The sequence below is a fragment of the Ascaphus truei genome, chromosome 1 (assembly GCF_040206685.1).
Source record: "Ascaphus truei isolate aAscTru1 chromosome 1, aAscTru1.hap1, whole genome shotgun sequence".
In the NCBI taxonomy this organism is placed as follows: Eukaryota; Metazoa; Chordata; class Amphibia; order Anura; family Ascaphidae; genus Ascaphus; species Ascaphus truei.
In genome coordinates, this window is record NC_134483.1 from 258,379,029 (window position 1) to 258,404,930 (window position 25,902).

A 25,902-nucleotide genomic window follows, 5' to 3' on the forward strand; every position below is an offset into this window, starting at 1 on the left:
CCTGAAACCGGGAAACGAGAACGCCCAGTAAAGGTAGATGGGCTTTTACTGGGTTCCATTTCTCCTTGCCCCTCTTCCCCCAAAGAGCTACCAAAGAGAATCCTTCATCCCATAACTCTCGAGGGTCCCAATCTTCGGGTAGAGGTTGAAGCCTTCATCGACTCCGGGTCTGGTGGTAACTTCTTGAATCACGATTATGCCTGCAACAACCAAATCCCGTTAGTCAAGAAGAAGTCACCCATCGGCCTTGAGGCTATCGACGGTCGACCGCTCCAACCTGCCTTCATTATTTGGGAATCTGTTCCCCTCACCCTGACCACCGCGGATGGTCATACTGAAGTCATCATCTTCGATGTTTTCCACTCACCTACTGTCCAGGTCATTTTGGTATTGCCGTGGCTTCAGCTTCACAACCCGCGTGTTAATTGGACAGACGAACTATCGATCCAGTGGGCTCCTACCTTGAAGAAGACGGTCACTCCTCCCGTTACCGTGCTCGCAGGTCTCGACACTTCTTCACTTTCTCTCTCTACCCTGCCGGAGGTATACCATGACTTTTTGGATGTCTTTAACAAGACTCAGGCTGAAGTCCTACCACCTCATCGTTCGTACAACTGCCCCATCGAAATCATTCCTGGAACCAAACTCCCCAAGTCTAAGTCGTATCCCCTATCCGTGCCCGAGACCGAGGCTATGGCGACCTACATCCAGGAGAATTTAAGAAAGGGTTTATTCGGAATTCCAACTCCCTCGCCGGGGCAGGTTTCTTCTTCATGAAAAAGAAGGATGGCTCCCTAAGACCCTGTATCGACTTTCGTGGGCTTAACAAGATTACAGTTAAAAAACGGTACCCTCTTCCTCTAATTTATGGTCATAGTCATTATGAATACTTAGTGATGCCGTTCAGCCTCTGCAGTGCCCCAGACGTCTTCCAGGAATTTATGAATGACATCTTCCGGGACATTTTGGGTATTTTCGTCATAGTATACCTAGATGATCCTCTTTTTCTCCAAGAACCTGGAAGAGCACATTCGTCACACCAATGTGGTTCTCACTCGGCTTCGTGCAAATAGCCTCTACGCGAAGATGGAGAAATGTCTCTTCCACCAATCATCCACAGCCTTCCTTGGCTATATAATCTCCGATAAAGGTTTCACCATGGATCCTGAGAAATTGAAGGCTGTTCTGGATTGGCTGTTGCCGAATTCCCTAAAAGCCGTTCAGCGTTTCCTTGGGTTTTCTAACTACGAAAATTCATCCGTAATTTCACCACTATCGCTCTACCCATTACTGCTCTTACCAAAAAAGGGGCTGATCCAACAACATGGTCCTCTGAGGCCATCAAAGCCTTCGAGTTTCTCAAAAGAGCTTTATTTTCTGCCCCATCCTCCGGCACCCGGATACATCCCTTCCTTTCACCCTTGAGGTTGACGATTCTGATGTGGGAGCAGTAACAGTACTCTCACAAAGATCTTCTCCCCAAGAAAGACTCTATCCTTGTGGATTCTTTTCTAGGAAATTATCTTCGGCCGAGAGAAATTATGATGTCGGGAACCGTGAACTTTTGGCTATCAAGTTAGCCTTGCAAGAATGGAGACATCTCCTTGAGGGTACCAAAGAGCTAGTAGCTATTCCCACCGATCACAAATACTTATTCTACATTGAGGGGGCTCGTCGCCTGGGATCCCGCTAAGCACGTTAGATGGCTTATTGTTTTTAACAACCATTTTCTTAGCAATTATTAGATATACTGTATTGTATACATTTTATATAAATATCAGAGCCATAAGGCTCCTAGTTCCGGTGCTCAAAAGTCTCTCACCAGTTATACTGTAGATCAGAGGAACAATTATGCTGTAAACTGAACGGATTTTTTCTCTCTCAGTGAGAGTTACTCACGGTTTGGTGACCGGCTGATGAGTGGAGAAAATCGTGATAAGTGGTTGAATCAACAGACCCACCTGAGAAATACTTATCACGATTTTCTCCACTCATCAGCCGGTCACCAAGCCGTGAGTGATGAGATCATTTGTGATGAACCGTCAGATTTGATTGATTTATTTGTGAGACTTGAAAAACTTGTATCACAATACATTAGGTTATTCTGGGATATTACAACCCTAGAAAATTATCCACTTTTAAAGAGGATTCCTAGAGGTTTAAGGATGAAAAAAATGCCTACATTTGGTTTCAATGATATTGAATTTGAGTCTAATTGGAAACAGATACTATATGATTGTTCCACAAAATTTATGGAATTTATAATACAATCCAAGATTAAAGATAGAACAATCTTAAAATCAGGGATTAAATCTTTCAAACTCAAGTTAAACAAATTTGTATCAATGGAGCAATTTGCTCATAATGACAATGTGTTATCCAGTAACATTGAAACCATGGAGAAAGCCCTTATTAGGAAGAAACATGATAAGTTTAATAGAGATAAAAAAGATTATGAGAGAAATCAAATATATATGTGGCAGAGGAATATCGCAGCCAGGGATTTTAATAGGTCCAGAGGTTTTCAACATTCTACACCTCACAACACAGGAAAGAAATTCTTTCACAAACAAGACAAAATACCTCAAAAATCTATACTCAAAACTAATTATTCAGAAATATCTAGTTTTGATACAGATTCAGACACAGGTGATAGACCTACAGTATCTTTTCTAGAGTTTATTCACGTGAGAAAGATGAATCATCAGATACAGGACACTCTGATAGACAGTCTTATGTCACGTCCCGTGAAGGTACTGCTAGATCAATGTTTAATCCCCAATCAAAAAACAAGGAAAGACGAGACAGGGGAAGAAGAACAGGGCGGCGAAGCGGGCCAAACAAAAGGAAGAAATACTCTTGAATGTTTAACAAAATAATGTGATTAACATCTCTGATATGGAATTATCAAATGAACAATTAAGTTTACTAAATAAAGGTTTAAACTTTGCCCCACATAGAGATTTTGATTTGTTTGATACTATAATAGATTTACAAAAATGTACTCGTAAATTAACTCTCAAAAAGATGTTTTCAATCAAGAAAGACGAATCAGAGTACACTAATCTCAATTTAAATACACTTAGTACAGCTACTAATCTTCCCGGTCCATCTTTTAGAGATATTACATTTTCGAATGATATGGAATGCTTATTTCAAGAAAGCAGGACAGATCTTACTGATAGTGAACCGCCCTTTTTTGACCATATTGACTCTGGTCTAAGGAATAAATCAGTATTCATACCCAGTACCTCTCAAGGTCCTTTTATATCTACATTTGAGAAATTAGTTGAGAGAGACCTGCGCATTTTAGTGGAAGGATACTCTCTCACAATCTAATGTAGATAATTTAACGCCAGAAGAAAGGACTAATCTTAAGATCTTGAGGGATAATAAATCAATAGTCATAAAGAGTGCTGACAAGGGGGGTGCTATCATTGTCCAATCAGCTTCGAAATATAAATTGGAAACACTCAGACAATTGAGTGATCAAACTTTCTATATCAAATTGAACAGAGATCCCACTAAGTCCTTTCTGTCAGAATTAGAGGATCATTTAGATTTCGGCAAAACTACATATGTTTTGAATACTAAAGAATATCAATTTTTACATACGACACATCCTGTCATACCAGTGTTTCACCATCTCCCAAAGATCCATAAATCTCTTGACAACCCCCCGGGGCGACCCATTGTGTCAAGTATTGGATCTTTGGGAGATTGTCTGTCACGATATGTGGATACATATCTAAAACCGTTAGTCTTTGGGTTGCCCTCTTTTACGGCTCTACTTATGGCAATGGAAACAATTACATGGAAAAATAGTTATAGATGGGTCACTATGGATATCACTTCTTTGTACACAAATATCGATCACAGTCATGGGATTACAGCCACAAAATATTTTCTCAATTCGTCACATTTATCTATTGCACAGCGCACTTTTCTCACAGATTCCATATTATTTTTACTTACACACAATTACTTTTTATTTGATTCACAGTTTTATTTGCAGAAGAAGGTGATAGAAATGGGTACTTCGTTCGCCCCTTCTTATGCACATTTATTCATGGGTTTTTGGGAGCACGAGAACATTTATGGTAGCCCTAATCAATTTCGTCACCATATTCTTTTTTACAAACGTTTTGTAGACGATTTAATTTTTATTTGGGATGGTGATGAGCACACACTCAACACTTTCATTATATACTTAATATCAATGATATTAATTTACACTTCACTACAGTAACTAATACGGAATATATCAACTACTTAGATGTCACATTATCTGTTGACAGAGACAATCACATTCAAACGAATATTTATAGGAAAGCACACTCTAGGAATTCGTTTCTTAATGCCAAGAGTAGCCATCCCCAATCATTAATTAATGGAATTCCTAAATGACAATTCCTACGATACAAAAGATTGTGTTCAATAGAAAACACTTTTCTTGAGCAATCTCAAGATTTATATCGCAGATTTGAACAAAGAGGGTACCCCAAAAAAGTTATTACTTCAGCCTTTGAACAAGCTAAATACACTGATAGAAGGGACTTATTGAGTTACAACAAAACAGAATCCTCTGTTTATTACAAAATACAATAGACCATCAACACAAATTTCTAGGATTTAAAAAAAACATTGGAATACATTAAGATTGGATGAAGATCTTAAACCAATCTTGACAAGGGGACCACGCATAGTTTTTAAGAAAGCCAATACAATTGCATCATCAGTGTCTCCCACTTTGTTCAGCTCCACAGATGAATATAATAAAATTTGGGGTATTCCCAAGGGCTTTTTTTCCTGTGGCTACTGCAATTTTTGCAGATATGCAAAACCTTTAAAAATAAGAAAATCACAATCAAAAGAGAGTCATAAGATGCAAACTTTCATTAATTGTCACACTAGCTTTGTCGTATACACACGTTGGTGTGGGTGCGGCAAGTGCTATGTGGGTCGGACTATAGACCCCTAAAACTGAGGATTTCTGAACATGTCCGGCTCATCAAGAATCATGATACATCGCATCCTGTCTCTAGACATTTTTCTAATTGTGATAAAGGTGGTATCAATAATTTCCATTTTTCAGGTCTTGAACATGTTGTTTCACACACCAGAGGGGGGATAGACTCAATCTTCTCACTCGGAGAGAGATGTATTGAATCTTTTTCTTAGATACATTATATCCCAAAGGAATCAACATAGATTGGGAATGAAAACATTTTCTTATTTGAGTTTTTGATCCCCTCTGGTGGTTAGATTCATTATAGATTCATTATAGATGTGCGATATATACACCTTCATCATACACCTTCATCATGCACTTAGATAGGTTTTATATTCATCCATTATTTCCTTTTATTTACATCTGATTATATCAATATGTTATTGTGATTTACAGATTTGATACAATGTTTTCTCTGATGTCTTTAAATCCATATTTGCTAAGATACAAATCACACAAATTAGTACAATAAGTATACATTATATTTTGATTTAGAATGATTTATTATTAGATATCCTTAATTATTATTATTGTCCCATATTATATATCTTTATCATCAACAGATGAGATGTATACAAAAGCTTCAATTTAATATGCATTGTGATTTGTTATATTAATTATTACTGATTAGGTTTAAGAACATTTTGCTTAAACATACAGCATTTTGAATAACTTCAATATATTTATACAGATATATATATATATATATAATTCATGGCAGTCTATGTAGATAGACTGAGTTTTTGAATGTTTTTATTATTTTTGTATTATTTTTATTATTTTTTTCACTGTTTTTGTATAATACATATGTCTATAGGGAGATGTTCATCTCTTTATATTTTCACTTCAATGTTTTGCTTGTGTGTTTTTTGATTGATCACTTTCTTGTAGGCAACTCTCATTCATTTACATACCCACATCTGATAGAGATTGTAATCATTGATGTGATTGGTAGATATCTGAATGAGGGATTATTGAGATGCTATAAGAAGGTGATTCATTACTAACCTGTTACTCTTTGATAAAGCACCCTGCGTGTGAAACGCGTTAGAGTGACTGAATCAGTATTGTTTTTTTCCATGTTTTTATATAAATAAATGCTTCTGAATTTTTCACCCCACGTCTGACTCTGTGCACCGTTTTTTTCCTCCTTTGGGGAGTTATTGTATGCTTGTTTACATTTTACATTCTTATAATCAATTCTATTTCTACAGTATTTCAAAGTGATTTGCACCTCTTTCCTTAATTATCACTCACTTCATTATTACTCATTATGACTCACGCACTCACAACCCTCCATTTCAGTACAGAGTTTACTGTTTACTGTAAACAGCATGACACAAACACACATAAAGTACCAGTAATATTATATTATAATTGTTATCTTATCGCTGTATATTTATATAACTATATTACTGTATACTATATATATATTATTAGTTATATTGCTGTATATTTATATAACTACAGTATACAGTATTATATATATTTAGCCATACTGTAGGCCTGAGCATAAATGATGTACTGTACTTGTGGCCTACTGTAACATATTGTTGTTTTTCCTTTACACTGTAGGGAGACAACTCTTCTGGTTGACCAAATAAGTGAAGAGAATGATGAGAAGAGTGCCACAAGGGTCAAAGACACTCTGCAGAAAACTCACAATATAGCCGCATCTGAGACCAGCATCAAGAAGATGAGACGCAGAATTGGATGAAAATATGGACGTGTGAGGTTAGTACTGTAAAGTACAGGAGGTAAAAGTGTGGTTTAAAAAACTGTACTGTACCTATAAAATTATTCCTTGTCTTTACAGAGTGTACCCTATGATAAGGGATGTCAACAAGATCAAGAGAGTGGTCCAGGCACAGGCATGGATCGACAGTGGAGAAACTTTCCAGGATTGCATCTTTACTGATGAGTCTACTGTATCGCTGGAGAGATTTGCCATCTTTGCATTCCACTAAAAAGGACACATATCAATGAAGCCGCGTCCAAAACACCCAGTGAAGATGCATGTGTGGGGTGCCATCTCTAGGCGGTTACCAGGATGCATTGTCATCTTTGATGGTAAAATAATGCACAAAGATATGCCTTATGCACTGTACTGTACTACTGTAGTGTGCATTATTTTGAGCACTTTTCTTTTTTTGTTACAGGAATATCATGAACAAAGTTGTTTTTCAAGAGAAAATAGTGCCTGAGATTGTGGAATACATCTCACGTGAATTCCCAGATGGTCACCATTTCTACCAGGACAATGATCCAAAGCACACTGCGTCTTCTGTGCATATTCTTGCCTGCGGTATTAACTGGGTGAAGACGCCAGCGGAGTAAGTACGGTAACCGTGTCTCATTTTTCCCACTGTTTCCTGTGTATCTCTAACTAATTCTCCTTCTTTTCCCCCTCCAATGACAGATCGCCAGACTTCAATCCAATCGAAATGGTCTGGCATCAGCTGAAGGATCATATCCGAAAAGTTGTGAAACACTCAAAAAAGGATGAGTTGGTGAATGGCATACTGAGTTTTTGGAACAATGTACTCACCGTCGAACGATGTAATAAATATATCGACCATATTACGACTGTGTTGCCCATTGTGATACAGCGTAATGGGCATGCATCAGGAAGGTAGTGTGGTACAGTACTGTACTGTAGTATGGTAAGTACAGGCACACCAAGTACAGTATGATACAACTAAGTATGGCACAGATTGTTTTACAGTATACAGTATGCACTTAACCTGTTCCTGTTACAAAGTATTTTACAGTAGTTATACAGTAGTTATAATGTATAATGAGTTCCAGTATACAGTAGTTTGACAGTAGTACCTGCATAGTCCAATATGGAGTAGTTATACTGTACACAATGCCATTACAGTATATGCACTTAACTGCACTAATTGTTTCTTTCCTTTTCAGAGAGATCTGCACTAAAAAAGGACGGACGGGGAGAGGATGTATCATGTGTAAATTGTGTAAACTGTGTGTATAGTGTATCCACAGTCATGATTTACACAAAAAAACCTCTCTCAATGAACTACAGAATGCAATGAGGCCATGACAAAGAAGAGAAAGACTGAACATTTTTATTACTGTTTTCATTATTATAAATTTGCATTATTCAGGATTATTTGTATTTTTCATTCTTCCATGATTATCCACCGGCCTTTAATTTTCAACTGACAGAAGAACTACAGTACGTGTACAAAGAAGATACAGTACTATAAAAACTGAAATTTGTATTATTCATGATTATTTGTATTTTTTATTCCTGATAAAATTATTAGTTCTTTACATTCACGATAATCATAATCATTGAAACACCCCCCACCCCTTACGTTGTAAGGCTTGTGTGTGAAGTTGTGGGGGGGAGTGATTGAAGGGGCAAGAAGGGCTGATCAGATTAACATATTAAATACGGGAAGGGATTCTCACATTTGTGAGAGGTGCCGTTAAGAAGTTGAAACCCTTGAGCCTTGTGTGTGTGCAGGGGGGAGGGGGGAAGCTGTGTGGTGGATTACATGTAGTTCAAAGAAATATTTTCAACAGGTCATCATCATGTTTTGATCCCCACACCCCCAAATAAAAATCACAGTACTAGGCCACCCAACTCATAAAGAACGTACATGACTAGTGTAGAATTAAAAAGCAACAGTACTGATTGATTCTCAGAATATCAAGAATTGTTACAGTATGCAGGCACATGTCGAGAAATGAAAAAAAATAAGAAAGTCATGCACTCATGCGCAGGAATGTGGTGTGACGCTCAGGAAGATTCAAGCCAGAAAGCGATCCATTACAAATTAATGGTGTGGGAGAGGTGTAGATAAGAAGTTGAAATCCTTGAGTCTTGTGTGTGTGCGGGGGCGAGGGGGAGAGTGCTGTATGATGGATTATCAGTTCAAATAAATATTTCCAAATGTCATCATAATGTTTAATGTGCCGAAATGTGATACTGTAACACGCCTATGCGTTTCAACAATGCTCAAATGAGACATACAGTAGTGTACAGTACACGCATGCGCATTAAATAAACAGTATGAAAAGCAGTAAAAGTATTGATTACTAAATAATACATATACTGTAGAAATGTGATAATTTTATATTCGAAGACGCAACGTTATATTTTTGTAATACTGTATAAATCTTCAAATTTACAATTACTGTGCGCGCACACACAGACTTGCAGAAAATGTACGGCTGTACTATAAGTTGAATTGCTATTAGACTTTTAAAACAACAGCTCGCGCTCGCCCACCTGAGTTTTTAGACAGAGTGAAGTATTGCAGACAGCGCTAAAAATCAGAGCGCTAACATATCTCAAACCACTGCGGGAAAAAAATAAAACAGACCGCGTCTGGCCGCGGTTATCAGAGCGGCGCGGCTACGGCCGCCTTAGGATAAAGGCGGTCGCAGCTCTAGATGATAACAAAGACTTCTGGAACAATGTTCCCTGATAGATGAGCCAAAGGTAGAACTTGTTGACCAGGGAAAAGGGAGACCAAAAAGCGCACCAGCACAAACGGAGCAGGAAAAAACCAGAACAAAAAAATGATTAAAAGGGCACTTTAATGTGGCAAAAGACCCATCCAATGCATTTCGAACGTCGCAGCGTTCTTTTTCAAGGACCGCCCTACCAGGATGTGAGTATTTGCATATTTTTCAGGGGAACCTGCCAATGAGACATATGGTGAGTGGGTTGCACCACACACCACCTGTCTTCAGGAGGATAGTACCCATTATATGACACAATAGGTACTATATCAATTGTTAGTACCCTGGTACAGTGGTCTGGCTTATTATCATTTTGAGATATACCTGCATTTGAGCGCTTCAGCTATTTTCCATAGAACTTGTTGACCACAATGAGAAACATTATGTTTGTTGAAAACCAAACACCGCATTGGAACAGAAGAACTTCATTCCAACTGTCAAGCATGGTGGTGGGAGTGTGCTTGTTTGGGTTGCTTTGCTGCCTCAGTACCTGCACGACTTGCTTTCATTGACACAATCAGGAATTCTGCATTGTATCAGAAGATTCTTGTGGATAATGTCAGGCCATCCAACATGAGAATGTTGCTGTAGGACCTGAAGCGAGTTGTGCATGCAAAGAAGCCCTCAAATGTCACTGAATTGAAGAAGTTCTGCAAGGAGATATGATCCAAATTCCTCAAAACCGATGTGAGAGACTGACCAGCAGTTATAGGAAATGCTGAGTTGAAGTCATTGCTGCTCAAGTGGGTGCCACGAGGTACTGAATCTAAATGTTCACATACGGATATTGAATGTTGAATCATTTGCGGATAAATAGATATTAAAAAAGTATCATGTTTTTGTGTCATTTGTTTGAGCCGGTTATCTTTATCTATTATTAAGACTTATATTAAGATCGAATAACATATTAGGTTTGAAATATATGAAAATCCTAAAGGGTCACTAAAATAATTTCGCCACTGTATATAACATACATAACACAAGATGTAACTCAAATACCACAAAGCTTCCATATAATCCAATTGAAGAGTTATCACAAAAAATCCCAACTAATCATACAGTACCAGAGAGAACAATGAAACCTGCGACATATGTACTGTAGATGTACCATATTTTTTACAATGTAACTACATAATTTTACGTGAATACCAGCTCAGTCTGATCAGTCTCTGCAATATAAAGGCCTAGGCATTTAATTTTCCACTACTCTCCTCCCCAGGCACATCCTTATCTGTGTGTCTCTCTTCCACTATGCCCATTTTCTTTCCCCTCATTTTACTCATTGGCTAACCTGATACAGAAGACGGAATAGCGTCTGAAAATAATATTATGCACAGGGAACACTACCATGTGAAGAAAGAGGGGATCGGTGTGACATCCAAAACCACTTAAAAAAGCAGAATTAACCGGCCAAAAATTATTCAAATGAAAGAATATTTATTGGGCTACATAAAAATGTGTAACATCCACATGAAGAAAAGGCTCCTCTTCCCACATGTTTCATGCCGTTACTGGAGCATGCTCCCTGAGAAAGCGCCAGTGATGGCGTGAAATGCATGGGAGGAGGAGCCTGTTCTTCATATGTTACACATTTTTATGTAGCCTGTAACAGGGGACTTATCCCTGTTCAGTAATGTTCCTTTAATCTAGCAGTGTGGTAGTTAATTATTAAACACCAACTGCCTGATTAGATTGTTACAAAAAGCCTGCCTTTGAGCCAGGAAGTGGCTCTCTTTAGCCTGACTGAGAGCTGAACTTTGAAGACACCACAATGTCTTGAGTTCTGCCAGCCACACAGCAGAGCTGATTTCATGACACAGGGAAAACTACTGCACCTGAAGCTGAACCAGGAAGTGAGATTTTCCCTCCAAGAAACAGATAAGACTTTTATTCTTAAGAGACTGCTTATATCTGCTTATTTCATATTATATGTTTTGGGGCTGCGAGAACTGCTTGACTAAGGGAGATGTGAATTATTGCATAGTGTTTCACTAGAAATACTCCCAAGTGAATAGAAGCTTTGTTCCCCCCCTGTGTTTGGATGAATTTCCTGATGAAAAGGAAAAGGCACAATAAAGCCTTATTATAATTTAACATTATAAACGACTCCAAGTGTTTACCTCTGTGAACGTCCATCTACATTTGGTGTCCGAGGTGGGACAAGAGGTGTCTTTGTAGTTTAAAAGGACCGGAGATTTTTATGTGAAATTTTTTTTTATGCTTTTTGCCTACAAACAGTCTGAGAAAAAAAAAAAACCTCTCATGTAGCAGAGGCAGAGTTAAAGGGATACACACCACTGAAACTTACAAAAACCCAGAAGAGACTGCTGAAGTAGCTAAACCTTATTTTGCCTATCACAAAGTGTAATATGGTTATTGAAATAGGGGTCTTTGCCTTTCAGCCATAGTCAGGGTTCAAGAAGTGAGTCAGCCCTTCGAAAGGGATAGGTGTTTGTTGTTTTCAAAAGTTTCGCTGAAGCAGTGAATACAGATGGTGACCCACGAGTGGTACTGATTTTGCAGATAAAGGTTGCCACACCGCATAGGAATACCAGCTGTGAATGGAGTATATGCAGAAAAGTGTGAAAATTGATACAAAACTGTGCTGAAGCAGTGGAATTTTTAGCAAACAAATGCTGAGTGTAAAATTGCCCTATAAAGGAAAAAGGTTTTTCAAAGCCAATTGCTGAGTGTTTAGTCACCCTGCCGGGAATGAAAGAAATAGTCCACTGCAAAGAATGTTTTTTTTTCTGCAAGTAAAAAAGTATGCCTATTATCTTGGGAGCAAAACAGACACCCAAAGAGTGAAGTTTGAATGCCATAATACCCAAAGATGAGACTGAAAATTACTGAACTCAGGCAGAAAACCAAATTCTGTTGCTGAAGTGGAGGGATTGCACCCAGCAAGTAAATGGTGTAGAGCAAATAGACTTTTTTTTTACCTAGCCGCTGCACAACTTGTATACCTGATAAAAGAAACTGCATGCACAGTACTGCTGATATTGAAAAAAAAAAAAGAATTATCCAAGAAAGAAAAGTCTACAGAGATGCCTGTGAGAGCTACGACATCTACAAGCAAAATATGCCCATCTGTAGGACTACCACAATTGGGTGTTCTAGCAAATACAGTGGCAACAGCTGCAATAGCGCCTCCTGAGGTCAGGAAGAAAATTACACCTGATAGCCTAAAAATGGAGGACAAGATGCAGCGTTCCTGTAATGAACCCTACCCCACGGAAGAGTGGCCCTTCCAGTCCAATAAAGAGGAAGACATCTCTTACGGGGAACCCGAACTGAGTCACACCCACAAAACACCCAAAGAATGGTGGGGGTGTCTGAACTCGGCACGAACAGAAAAGACCGCTCCCTTTGATGACGAATATGATCAGCAGGAGACAGAGCGGGAGCAGTGGATCACCGAAAATTTCTGTCAGCTAAAGCAGCTGCAAGAAAAGCCTGGCGTATATAATGAAGCTGCTAAAACTTCAAATGAAGATGGAGACCCCAGTATCCCTGAAGGGACGGTGTCATCCAAATCAAAAAGGAAGAAAAAGAAAAGCAGTTCTTCACTTACCGTGGAAGGAACAGACACGTCCGCAGATCCTGTGGAGGAAAGGGGGACCGAGTTGCCCTGCAGCCTAGAGAAAATGGAGAATTCGTCCCACGGTTAACCGAATATCCAGAGGGCCCAAGGCAGAAGTCGTGTACCCCAAAGAAGTATCTGTCCGGTGCCAAGAATGAGGAACCCTCAACTAGTCATCCCAGGGAAGCGGAGCCGGAACCAGTGAGTGACGATCCCTTGACCAGCCCTGAAGACGCCCTGAAAATTGCCAGGCATGACTGTGATCTGCTCTGTGAAGAATTAGGAAGAGAGAGAAAAAATAATGCTGAGCTACAGAAGACTGTGCTGGCAATTTATTCTGCAGCCAAGACCGAATTGGAGGATCTCAAGACTGAGCTAGATACTGCAAAGGCTACTATCTCCGCCATGGATGAAAAGCAAAGCCAATCTGTTAAAATGGTGGCTACGCTAAAGCGGAAGTATGAGGAGGCACTGAAGCAGATGACAGTCTTCCAGCAAGAGGTTCACACTCTTCGTATAGATCTTGATGCCTCACTTCATGAGACCAACAGCTGCCGCACAGACTTGGAAGTTTCCAGAAAGGAACTACACAGTCTCACTGAGGAGCTGGACATTGCTAAAGAAACTATTGGTAATCTTGGTACAGTTCTCAAAGTCTCTCAGAAGGAGCTTCAGACCCTCAACCTAGAGAAGGAATTCTCACGCCAGGAGATTGTCATTCTCAAAGCAGATGTGCGTAAATGGAAGGAGGACTGCAAAGAAGCCCTGAAGAATACAGAGACTGAAAAAGGAGAAAGTTCAAGATTAAAAAGAGAAAACTTAAAACTGAAAGAAGAAAATTTTCAGTTAACAGAAGAAGTCAAGGAAAAGTTTGACGCAGAGCACTGACTGCAGAACCAACTGCAAGGTCTGCGTACACACCTCCAGTATGCCGAGGAGAAGCAGCAAACGCTACAGGAAGAAAAACTGCAGGCTGCTAAAGAGGTACAAGCGGTGCAGGAACGTCTGAATACCCAGTACGTCCCCACAGAGCAGTATGAGGAGCTAAAGGCCACGCTGCATGTCTTCAGAGCATCGTTGGAAGCGGAGCTTCGTACCAGGTGACTCTGTATGAGAGGGAGCGTGAGAAGGCACAGAAACTGGAGCAAGAGCTGGAGAGACAGAGAGACTGTTCCATTCCCTTGAGTCAGTACACCAAGGAGAAAACAGACGCAGCGGCAACCTTGACGACAAAAATTACAGAGCTCCAGAATATGAAGGAGACTCTGATACAGATTCCTCCAATACGGAAAAAGGTATTGGCTCTGCCCAAGCACTAGTATCCCACAGTAACTAATGCCCGTAAGAACAAGGGTACAGTGAGAGTTGGGGACTCCGCGCAACTTCAAAACAAAATTACGAAGTTTGAGCCACCAAAGAAAGCACTAGCCAAACCTACAGCTGCCCAACAGGCAACAAACAGAGGTAGGAGTGCAGAATCAAAGCCAGAAGAATCCTTAGCTGAAGAAGCTGAACTGGCGACTCCGTGGTGTGGAGAAGCTGCAGAAAGACCACTTCAAGAGCAGAAAACTCTAAGGGCTAGTCCTAAATGCTCTACAACTGTTGCCATACACTTTGTCTATAAAAAGAGGAGTGCCCGACGCAACAGAAATTTCAAGACCGCGCACGCGATAAAAAGACTTTACGTGGAAAAAGTCCTCCTCGAGCGATTGAAGAGTGCTGATCTCAAGCATCTTCGGGAGGAGACAAAAATAAACTGGAGAAAGGGCTCCAATCCCAGTGGGACAGAGGGTTCTCTTCCTCCATCCACTCTCATTCAAGTCACAGAGATATCTAGAATGAGAGTGGAAGGATGGGCTTTGGCCGTGGTAAGCCCGAGCTTCCCACAAACAGGGGAGGTATGTAACAGGGGACTTATCCCTGTTCAGTAATGTTCCTTTAATCTAGCAGTGTGGTAGTTAATTACTAAACACCACCTGCCTGATTAGATTGTTACAAAAAGCCTGCCTTTGAGACAGGAAGTGGCTCTCTTTAGCTCTGACTGTGAGCTGACCTTTGGAGACACCACAATGTCTTGAGTTCTGCCAGCCACACAGCAGAGCTGATTTCAAGACACAGGGAAAACTACTGCACCTGAAGCTGAACCAGGAAGTGAGATTTTCCCTCCAAGAAACAGATAAGACTTTTATTCTTAAGAGACTGCTTATATCTGCTTATTTCATGTTATATGTTTTGGGGCTGCGAGAACTGCTTGACTAAGGGAGATGTGAATTATTTCATAGTGTTTCACTAGAAATACTCCCAAGTGAATAGAAGCTTTGTTCCCCCCCCCCTGTGTTTGGATGAATTTCCTGATGAAAAGGAAAAGGTACAATAAAGCCTTATTATAATTTAACATTATAAACGACTCCAAGTGTGTACCTCTGTGAACGTCCGTCTACATAGCCCAATAAAGATTCTTTTATTTTAATCATTTTTGGCCGGTGAGTTCCGCGTTTTTCCGTGGTTTTGGATGTCACACCGATCCCCTCTTTCTTCACTGCTACTTTCTGGATTGGACAAGATGCCGACAGAGACGCAGGATCTTTATTGCTCTAGCGTGGCCAAGAGGATAAGGAGCATGGCAACATATTGTGAGTAAAAGTGTTAACTCCACGCCAATTTGTCATCCGTTTTGGGTTTATGTGTTTACCCCCAGCAGCTCAACTACTCGTGAGACTTTCTCTGACATTTCCCTGCTGATGCTTTCCCTTACGGAGACTCCCCATACACCTCTCTAACAGTGCCTATTACTCATGTACCGTGGCATAGTTACTGACCTTATATTACTAATACAGCGCTGTTCCTGGAACTTGCAGCCGGTTTGCTTTACATAACACTACCATGTGCCTGTTTGTGCCCCGGCAGTTATCAGTGCTTATTGTGTTAAAACAGAACATTTTAAATGCTGTATTATTACAGGAATCTTTTACAATAAATATACATACTCTTATTTGATTTACTAGCGAACTGTTGAGTAAGAATTGCCAAATTTGAGGTCCATAGATGTCCCAGGATTCTCCAAATTTCTTTATCATTTCCAGTTCTCTAAATGTCTGATTTGCCTGAAAAATAAATAAATAATCAAAAAAAATAAACGGACAATAAGTCAAAATAGAACACAGGATTAGAAATTATTTGGAGGACAGTAGGGATACAGTAGAACAGTAATATCTAAGAATACAATATAAATGCAACATTATTCATCATAGAATTTGAAGCTGTACTGCAGCCATTAATTAAAGTGATTTTTGAATACCTGAGTTATAATCAAGAGAAAGCTATGTCCCTATATACACTCCTTTTTAAGATTTCTCTCTCCAGGCGTGTGTGTGTTATTGTCAACTCATGATTGTCACATTTTCTCAGAATTTTAAAATATACAGTGGTTTGCATTGTATTCACCCCGTGCAAATAATTCACATTTTGTTGTCACCTGTGCGTACTCCACAACATTTTCACAGTAAACTTTACATGTAGAATCTACAAAAACTACTCCAAAAGGATAAAGTTAGAAAATGCAAAAAATGGTTAAAACTGGTTTACCTCACACTACTAGAGCTGCTACCAAGATTTGAAGAGGCTGTGGGAGCTAAACGTGCTGGGCCTTCACCAATACCCTATTTCCCATTCTTTTGAAGGTGCCTTAGACGTGTAAATATAGTTATTTTGGAGATTAATTTAGGAACTGTGGAATGTGAGTAATTTAAATATACTTTGCATATCCCATTAATATATTGCCCATGTACAGGTACTTCAGGTGTGCTCCTTTTGAGCACAAGGGTCTCTATGTGTTTTTGGAGGGAGGTTTGTATATACTGTACATACTGAATATATTGAATTTGAGACTAGCAAAAGAGGTCAAAAAAGCCAAGACAAACTGAAAATGCAGGGTTTTAGTATACAAACAAGGTGACTAAAATGGGAATACAATGATGAACAACAGTTAATGTCAATTTACTCAAAGTGTTTTTTTTAGTTAAAAAAAATAAGCAGCAAATAATTATAATTTCAAAAAGAAAAATGTGAAATCAGACTGCTCAAATTAGTTTTTTTTTTAAAAATTGCTACTGTGGTTCCTACTGAGCTAAACCATGTTATTTTTAGTTTGGCCCCCCCACATAGCATCCTCACTAGAGATGGGCAGATTTTTTCTACGGATTTGCGTCCGCAGCAGAGTGTCCGGTTTCTTTGTCCGCGGATAAATCTAAGAAAGGGCAATTTGCGTAGTGCCGACGGTTATTCTAACACAAATCAGTGGCAATCGCCAAAAAGACCCAGGCACATGCTGGGTACATGCTGGGTTGTGTTTTAGGCAAGTTTAAGGCATTTCTGCATTGACTAATGGCCCATCAGATTAACAGCGGGTGTCCCTGGCACACCCATTCAAATGGGACTGCCAGGGACTCCTGCTGTGTTAATCCGATGGGTCATTAGTCAATGCAGAAATGCCTTAAACTTGTCTTAAACTAGCCAGGTTACACCCAGCATGTAGCTAACTTGAGGGAAAGAGGGGGGGAGGGGGAAGGGAAGGAGAGTACCCTCGCAACTGCTAAACAGTAGGGTCTGTGGTGCTGCTATCTGGGGTAAACATGAACTAATACTAGGGGAGAGAAAGAACCCCAATGGAGAGCACTCAAACAGATGCACAATATAGAATAGATAGGGGAGGAGGTGTGTGCCGTGGTATGAGGAGTGAATGGGTTAAAAACAGTTTATTGGAGTCGTAACTCATCTAAAATAGGTGGGACGCTAAGTACCAGAGTATTTGGGACTCAAAATGAGCCAAAAAAGCGCAGCGAAAGTAAAATGTACCAGGTATCATGTGTAAAGTGTGGGCTACTCCCCTTGATGATATGTGCAGGGTAGAGCCAGATGTAATAAACACCCATTGGGGTCTGTAACTGGTAGTATCAAGTCACAGATACAGCCACCTGTCCCGGTCAAATGGCTCACATAAAGGTAATGGTGAGTGGTGTTATATATATCAATACCTAGGGTATATCAAGGTAGGTACACCAGGTAAGTATCCGCACTGGTATACAAATATAAGGACTGTTACTATCACCTGTGGTAGGGCAATCCAGGTGGATCAATCACTTCTGTATTCCCTAGGAGGTGCTGCTATAGAGAGGCATCATAACAGTATTAAAGAGCTAACACTCACTCAATATACTGTGCTCTAAAGCAGATACCCTGGGGGGGTCTGCTCAATACAGACCTGACAAATAGCAGCTGCTCTAGTGGGTAGAAAAAATAGTAGTACACACGTAGTGTCTACTTACACTTTGAACCAATAAAAACAACATGAGGAGCTGGTAGAATAAAAAAATAACAGGAACGTGGGACTGCTGTGTAGCTATGCACACATTTGCTAATGCTTAGTGTGCCAGATTTCACCACGATTTCTGCTCGAAAAGAACTAGTAGCAAGCTAAATGCTTATGTCTAACCCCCTGTGAGGGAGCTAGTACAGGACAGGACTCGCTCGGACACGAGCGTATGTCTCGCCCCCTTGACGTTATGACGTCACTGCCGACGTATGTTTCGCTTAGGCAAAAGCTTTCTCAAGGCTCTATATTGTGCATCTGTTTGAGTGCTCTCCATTGGGGTTCTTTCTCTCCCCTAGTACACCCAGCATGTACCCAGCATGTAACCGGGCTAGTTTAAGGCAAGCCTAAAAATACTCGTTGTCTCGTCTGTACAGCACTGTCTGAGAGTATATTCAATGTTCTGACGTCCTGGATATATGTAATCCAGAATAGTGTCTAATGGTTTAACAATGTATGCACTAATGCTCCCAAGTGAATGTCTGTTAGCGCAGAGAACACAGTGCATATATATTAACAGGGAGGCGGTACACAAAAGTTGGTAACATGCCGTGGGGTGAATAACCTGTAATGACACCAAATGAACAGCTGTTATCCCGGATCGAGTCTTACTGATGTCGGGTAGGTCAGCAGGTAAACAACCTCATGTTACCCTGAGGTAACCTGCCAATGCGTTCTTGTGCCTGATAGAAATATATTGTGTAATAAACGCTGTCAGAATTCTCGCAGTCAGTGAGTCATGCTGTGGATCCAAGCACTGCGTAAGTGATGATATCTGTTCAAATCGGCAATGATGAATTACTAGCCCTAAATGCGCCCTTAAACCATCATACTAATATTAATGTACAGGGGTATATAATAACATGCAAGCAGGTGCTGACAGAAGTGTTGTGGGCTAGTACCCAGATGGAAGCATGGGACTCCTGCGCATGCACCCGTGGTCAACTTATATATGTAACCAGAATTAATACACATGCTAAAATAGCCAACTCAACTTTTGTGTTCAGAATGTACTTCAAATTACTTAATATTTACCCTTACTCAGTTGCAATCATACAGTATCTGTTGACTAATACGCTGCTAATGGTCCATGTTTATTAAGAAAAACTCTGCACTTGACATGCAAAAATCTGTTCTAGCAAAATGTGTCCGAAAATGCACTTTACTCTCCCCAAAGCGTGCCACAGTTCAATCAGAGCCAAAAGCATTACTTTTTAAGTGTTGCTTAGTATATATAAAAGTACAGTGCTTGACTTACAGAAAAAGAATATTACAAGAACATACAGTTCTAATAAATGCAGATAGTTTCATCAAAATAAAAGATAAACAAAGAATCAAACTTTCATTGTTGCCTAAGATTGATCAGATCTTTTTGCAAAGGGTCTCGAGTAAAAATTGAGATTTCACGTGCTCCAGCATGGATACTCCCTTAGTTTAATAATAATTTTCTATTCACACATGCTAACTGTTAGGCCCAAACTTTCTGCATTGAAACCCACATAAAAACCACCCCTTTTCATCAATCAGCCACTGGGTTGACATTTTTACGATTTAAAAAAACCCTTTTCTGGTGACTTTTAAAAACTTGACTTAATATATAAAAGGTTTCATAACTTGATTTCTATGATACTTAGAAACGCACCATCTCCACTGTTGCATCTGTTTACTTAACATACATGCTTGCATCTTTGACAGCCTAACGTCTATTGTCGCAGAAGAAACATATCGGTGTTTCGCACCTTAATCATGAAATATTTGGCATAATTTGATTAGTCTAATCGCAACAGTCATAAATATATTTTTACTATAGAATACTAAGTGCGCAAATTGATACAATTTAAACCAAAAAATAGTAACAGTTGCTGCCTGAAGTTAAGCTACACACAATAGCATATATATATAGGGGGAAAAGGGGAAACAACGGCGCAAATACTGCTAACTATACAATACATTTTAAGCATAAATAGACTGGGGGTATAAATTCGGATTGCTGATGACTCTGAAATGAAGAGAAACAAAATATAGTGAAGTACGTTTAGTAAAAATATATGCGCAAAAGTAGATCGCTACTTACAAAGTAGCAGATGTAAACAAGCATATAGGATATTATAATCCTCTCCGTCCTGCTGCCTGGAGTTGTGATGTATCTGTCCTCCACGTGGAACGCCGAAATCCACCGTGCCGGTTCTCCTCTGGCTGCAGCTTTTCTCCTTGACTTCCTGGTTTTTCCTCCGATCTCGCGAGACTAGGCCGCTGACGTCACTCAGCCGAGATTTCGGCTGAAGTTCGAGTATACTGTCCAGGAATGATCAGGGGATTCTGCTGGCATGTAGATATTAAATAGGGGAGCTGAAAGTTTGTCTTGGAGCTTCCTCCCTACACGTTTCGTCCTGGAACTAGGACTTCCCCAGATGAAGTCCTAGTTCCAGGATGAAACGCATAGGGAGGAGGCTCTAAGACAAACTTTCAGCTCCCCTATTTAATATCTAAATGCCAGCAGAATCCCCTGATCATTCGTGGACAGTATACTTGGACTTCGGCCGAAATCTCGGCTGAGTGACGTCAGAGGGCTAGTCTTGCGAGATCGGAGGAACAACCAAGAAGTCAAGGAGAAAAGCTGCAGCCAGAGGAGAACCGGCACGGTGGATTCCGGCGTTCCACGTGGAGGACAGATACATCACAACTCCAGGCAGCAGGACGGAGAGGATTATAATATCCTATATGCTTGTTTACATCTGCTACTTTGTAAGTAGCGATCTACTTTTGCGCATATATTTTTACTAAACGTACTTCACTATATTTTGTTTTCGCTTCATTTCATTTCAGAGTAACCAGCAATCCGAATTTATACCCCCAGTCTATTTATGCTTAAAATGTATTGTATAGTTAGCAGTATTTGAGTCATTGTTTCCCCTTTTTCCCCATAAATATATTTGCTGTTCTTGAAAATTGCTGTCAGGTCCACATTATCTGCAATATAACTCTCAAACTAATTGGTGACCTGCTTGTCACCTCTTTCTGTGATTCACAGGGGATATTTCAAGAATGTAAGGTTTTCATTCCGGATGACAGCCCATAATCTGGGTAGTGTCTACAGCTTTCATGTCTATGTATATATATTTCACTTTTAGTGGGTTATGCGTGATAACCCCCAGGTTAAGTCCCCTTTCTAGCAACACAGAAATAGGAAGGGTCTTGATCTGTCATAAAAACAATTCTTGTATTTTTTGTAGTCAGGCTGTAACCAACATTAACCCCTGAAGTAAAAGAGTGATTAAAATATCCAACATCTTCTGCCATATACATTACAGTTCCATTTGGGAATTAAATATGGCCACTACTTCTTGCAAGTCCCATGAGTAAATAGGTAGCCAGCAGCAACTTTTTGGAACTTCTTTTGGTTGACATGTTGGAGTTTACATGAGGGAACACTGCAACCTTAAAGTTTATGTATCTTGAGTCCCCAGAAATAAAAGTTCAGCTCTGGAGGAACACAGTTCCAATTATGTTAAATACAATTTTGTCAGAGCTGCTACTTTAAGCATTTACAAATAAAACGGGCTACAGCATTTTAATTAAAACCAAAGTGAGTGGTGACTATACTCATAGTTACATAGTTACATAGTAGATGAGGTTGAAAAAAGACGTACGCCCATCAAGTTTAACCTATGCTAAATTTAGACAATAGATACTTATCCTATATCTATACTTACTTATTGATCCAGAGGAAGGCAAACACAAACCCCAGTGTCATATCATCCAATGATATCTCATAAGGGGAAAAATAAATTCCTTCCTGACTCCAAGAATTGGCAATTGGATTAATCCCTGGATCAACATCCTTCCCATGTATACTTATTTGATATATACCTGTATACCTTTCCTATCTAAAAACATGTCCAACCTTTTTTTGAACAAATCTATTGTATCTGCCATCACAGTCTCCATGGGTACTGAATTCCACATTTTAACTGCCCTTACTGTAAAGAACCCTTTCCTTTGTTGCTGGTGAAATCTCCTTTCCTCCAACCTTAAGGGATGGCCCGAATCCTTTGTACTGCCCGTGAGATGAATAGTTCTTTGAAAGCTCCTTGTCTTGTCCCAGAATATATTTTTTTATAGTTATCATATCCCCTCTCAGACGCCTCTTTTCTAATGTAAATAAATCTAATTTAGCAAATTTTCTTCATAAGTTTGATTGTCCATCCCCTTTATTAATTTGGTGTCTCTTCTCTGCACTCTCTCTAGTTCCAAAATGTATTTTCTTAGGATTGGTGTCCAAAATTGTACTCCATATTCAAGTTGTGGTCTTACTAATGCTTTGTAGATGGGCATAATTATGTTTACTTCCCTTCCATCCATTGCCCGTTTGATGTAAGATAAGATCTTGTTTGCCTTTTGCAGCTACTGCATGACATTGGGCACTAAGCCTGCTAAGCCTGCTGTCTACAAGCACTCCTAAATCCTTCTCCATCAAGGATTTCCCCAATTTATCCCCATTTAATTTGTAATTCGCCTTTTTATTCTTGCATCCCAAATGCATAACCTTACATTTATCTGTATTAAACCTCATTTGCCATTTACCTGCCCATGTTTCCAGTCTCTCCAAGTCCTTCTGAAGAGAAATTACATCCTGCTCTGATTCTATTACCTTACACAATTTAGTATCATCAGCAAAGATGGAGACTTTGCTCTCGATGCCAACCTGAAGGTCTTTAATAAATAAGTTAAAAAGCAGGGGTCCCAGTACCAATCCCTGAGGTACTCCACTCATGACTTTAGCCCAACCTGAAAAAGTTCCATTTATGACAACCCTCTGTTGTCTGTCCTTTAACCAGTTTTTAATCCAGGTGCATATATTATTACTGAGTCCAAATTTCTTTATTTTGTTCACCAACCTCTTGTTTGAAACCGTATCAAAAGCCTTTGCAAAATCTAAGTAGACCACATCAACTGCATTACCCTGGTCTAAATTCCTACTTACCTACCCAAAAGTCATTGATGTTTTAATGGATTTAAGGCAGGGATGTGAATAGCAATCTGGGTCTGTATGTGTGCCTTGAGAATGCAAAAGAATGCACATAAAGTTTTAGTGTTTATAGAATAAAAAGAATTTGACACACTGAGCATGAGACAAATAAATAAAATAGTACTTCAACCTTGTTCAATGCCAAAATAATAACAATTAGGAAAAATTTACATACTTTCATTAACAATTGTAAGTACAGAAAGGAAACCACTAAGTTTAAGGTTATGTAATATGGCAGACAGATCCAAGAGGATATCAATTGTTAAAGGCAAGTGAAAATACTGAGTGCAATGGCATTTTCAAATGCCTGACTGCAGTAAAAAATAATAATTTATGAGTTGTTAAATAGTGAATGAGCTAAGAATTAACTATTGTATGCATTCGAGTTTTAGACAAGAAGGGAAGAAAAGGCTGATACTGCAGTTGGGCCCAAAATTAGAATGAAGACATTTACTTAATATTTTAACAGCAAAAATACACTCAAATGAACATTGCTCTTTCAAGTAAGTATATCTTGGGATAAAAAATAGATGGAAAATGCAATTAAAATATATGTTTAGTATAAAAAGTGATAAGGAAATTTCCATTGGTGCTAAAAAAGGAAATAGGAATCAAATTAAGATAGCAGATACACTGTACTTGTATTTAGAGATGGGCAAACATGTTCTGCTTATTTGGGTTCACCTCAGATCTACCGGTTACTTTGGTCCGTAGATTTCTGCGGATCAGTCCCAAAAAGGTCAATCGGCCATTTTAGATTTTTTTTTTTTTTGAAAGCCAAAGAGCAATCCAAAATGTGTTGCCGGATTGTTTAAAATCCGCACTCTGATCAATCTGAGGAGAAAGAGCACGAGCGAGAGAACTTTCAATGTAGTAGTGTCTCCAGTTGTATATATATCCTCTCAAATGTCCCACCAATAAATAGGGAAAAATGATTGTGCTTAAAAGGGAGCACACCTGAGGTACAAGGCTGGGAGATATGCTAATAGTTATTAATTGTATATTTAAATGAGTTCCATCCCACACTTCCTAAAAGGATTCCCATACAAACTTTATAGAGGTAAGCCTAAAAAACCAAACTAATGACTTGAGTGTGTACAACTCAACAGGCCTAGAACCTACGACCACTACTTTTCTAGCAGTGTGAGCTAACCAGCTGATGGCTAACAGTGCACACTGTCTACTTTTAGAATACATCCAAGGGATATCTATTTTGTTTAATGTAATCTTGAAAGGAATTAAAGTACAAAGTAATAATATGAATGGTGGGCGGTGAGTTACTGAAGCCAGGCAATATTAAATGTAGCACTGTTATCCCCACCCTATGGGAGATGTGGCAGCTACAGAGTATGGGTGTGGTGCTTTTATCTGCCGCTCACAGGAGGTCTGAACCTCCGCTGCTGGGAGCCCGGGGTATAACAAATCCATCCGGTGATAGCGCCTCCACCTGTGAGGGATCCTGACAGTGCCAGATAACCCCTTCACAGGACCCAATACAATAAGTACACACAGCTTATATAATAACAGGTTTACTTACATGCCATTGCTAGGTACATATAACTCAGGCCTCACACAGGAATCCTGGCACCCTATTGGCTGCTGTGTGCCACCTGATCCTGCAGCCCCAGTGGCTGCTGGGGGTTGTAGTCCCCCTGCGGAGCTATTCACTTAATGGTCGCCACTTGCGCTGCTCACTGCACAAGCGACACCTCTTCAAATGGCCCTCGGCAGTTGGGACCCCTTCTGCGCATGTGCTAAACTTATTGCACCTGTGCGAGCACACCAACATGGTGGTGCCCTGTAATGGGAGCCGCCGCGGACCTCCAGCGACCCGGTCGCCTCTCCTGAATTCCCGCAATGCCCCCGCATGCGCCAGATTCTCTGGCTTACCTCCCCTTCCTCTTCCCAGCCTCCGCTGCCAGTCGCAGCCGCAGCAGGAGGTGAAAGGAGAAGGGGACCCAGGGGGGACCTGGCTACATAAATAAAACACAGGTTTTCTGACACACACACACAAGTAAGAACAAAGTGAAGCTCAGCAAACAAAGCAGATGCTGGTTACATGAGTTTGTTGTACTGTAATTCTAATCTTTAGAGGATAAAGACAGTGGGACATATTTACTATGCACTGTTCTGCCCTAAGGCACATTCTGTGCTGGAATGCATTACAGCCTATTCAAATAAATGGACTGTAAGGTGTCTTCCTATGCCAAAGGTTGTCTCATGGAATAATACTGCTTATTAGATTTGCTTATCTGTCCCAGAAGATGGCAAAGTGCTTTGTACAGGTATGAACACTCAATGAGAAGTAGAGCTCAACACTAAGTATACCATGGCAGTGATGCTAGCCATCAGCTGATTTTGTTCACACTGCTTGAGCTGTTGTCCTGATTAACAGTGGTTGTGTGGGTTCAACT

At 39.8% G+C, this 25,902-nt stretch overlaps 1 protein-coding gene across 5 annotated transcripts in view; it reads right to left on the bottom strand.

Annotated features, from left to right (window-relative positions):
• Window positions 1-25,902, bottom strand: part of LOC142496631 (phospholipid-transporting ATPase ABCA1-like) — a 1,672,602-nt gene that overhangs the window by 1,098,650 nt on the left and 548,050 nt on the right. For 4 of the 5 annotated variants that reach the window (XM_075603295.1, XM_075603331.1, XM_075603320.1 and 1 more), the window contains one exon: window positions 16,079-16,195. The exons of the other annotated variant lie outside the window; for it this stretch is intronic. In XM_075603295.1, coding sequence (XP_075459410.1) covers window positions 16,079-16,195 — 117 coding nt within the window. The remainder of the gene's footprint in view (window positions 1-16,078; window positions 16,196-25,902) is intronic. 5 annotated transcript variants of the gene reach the window in all.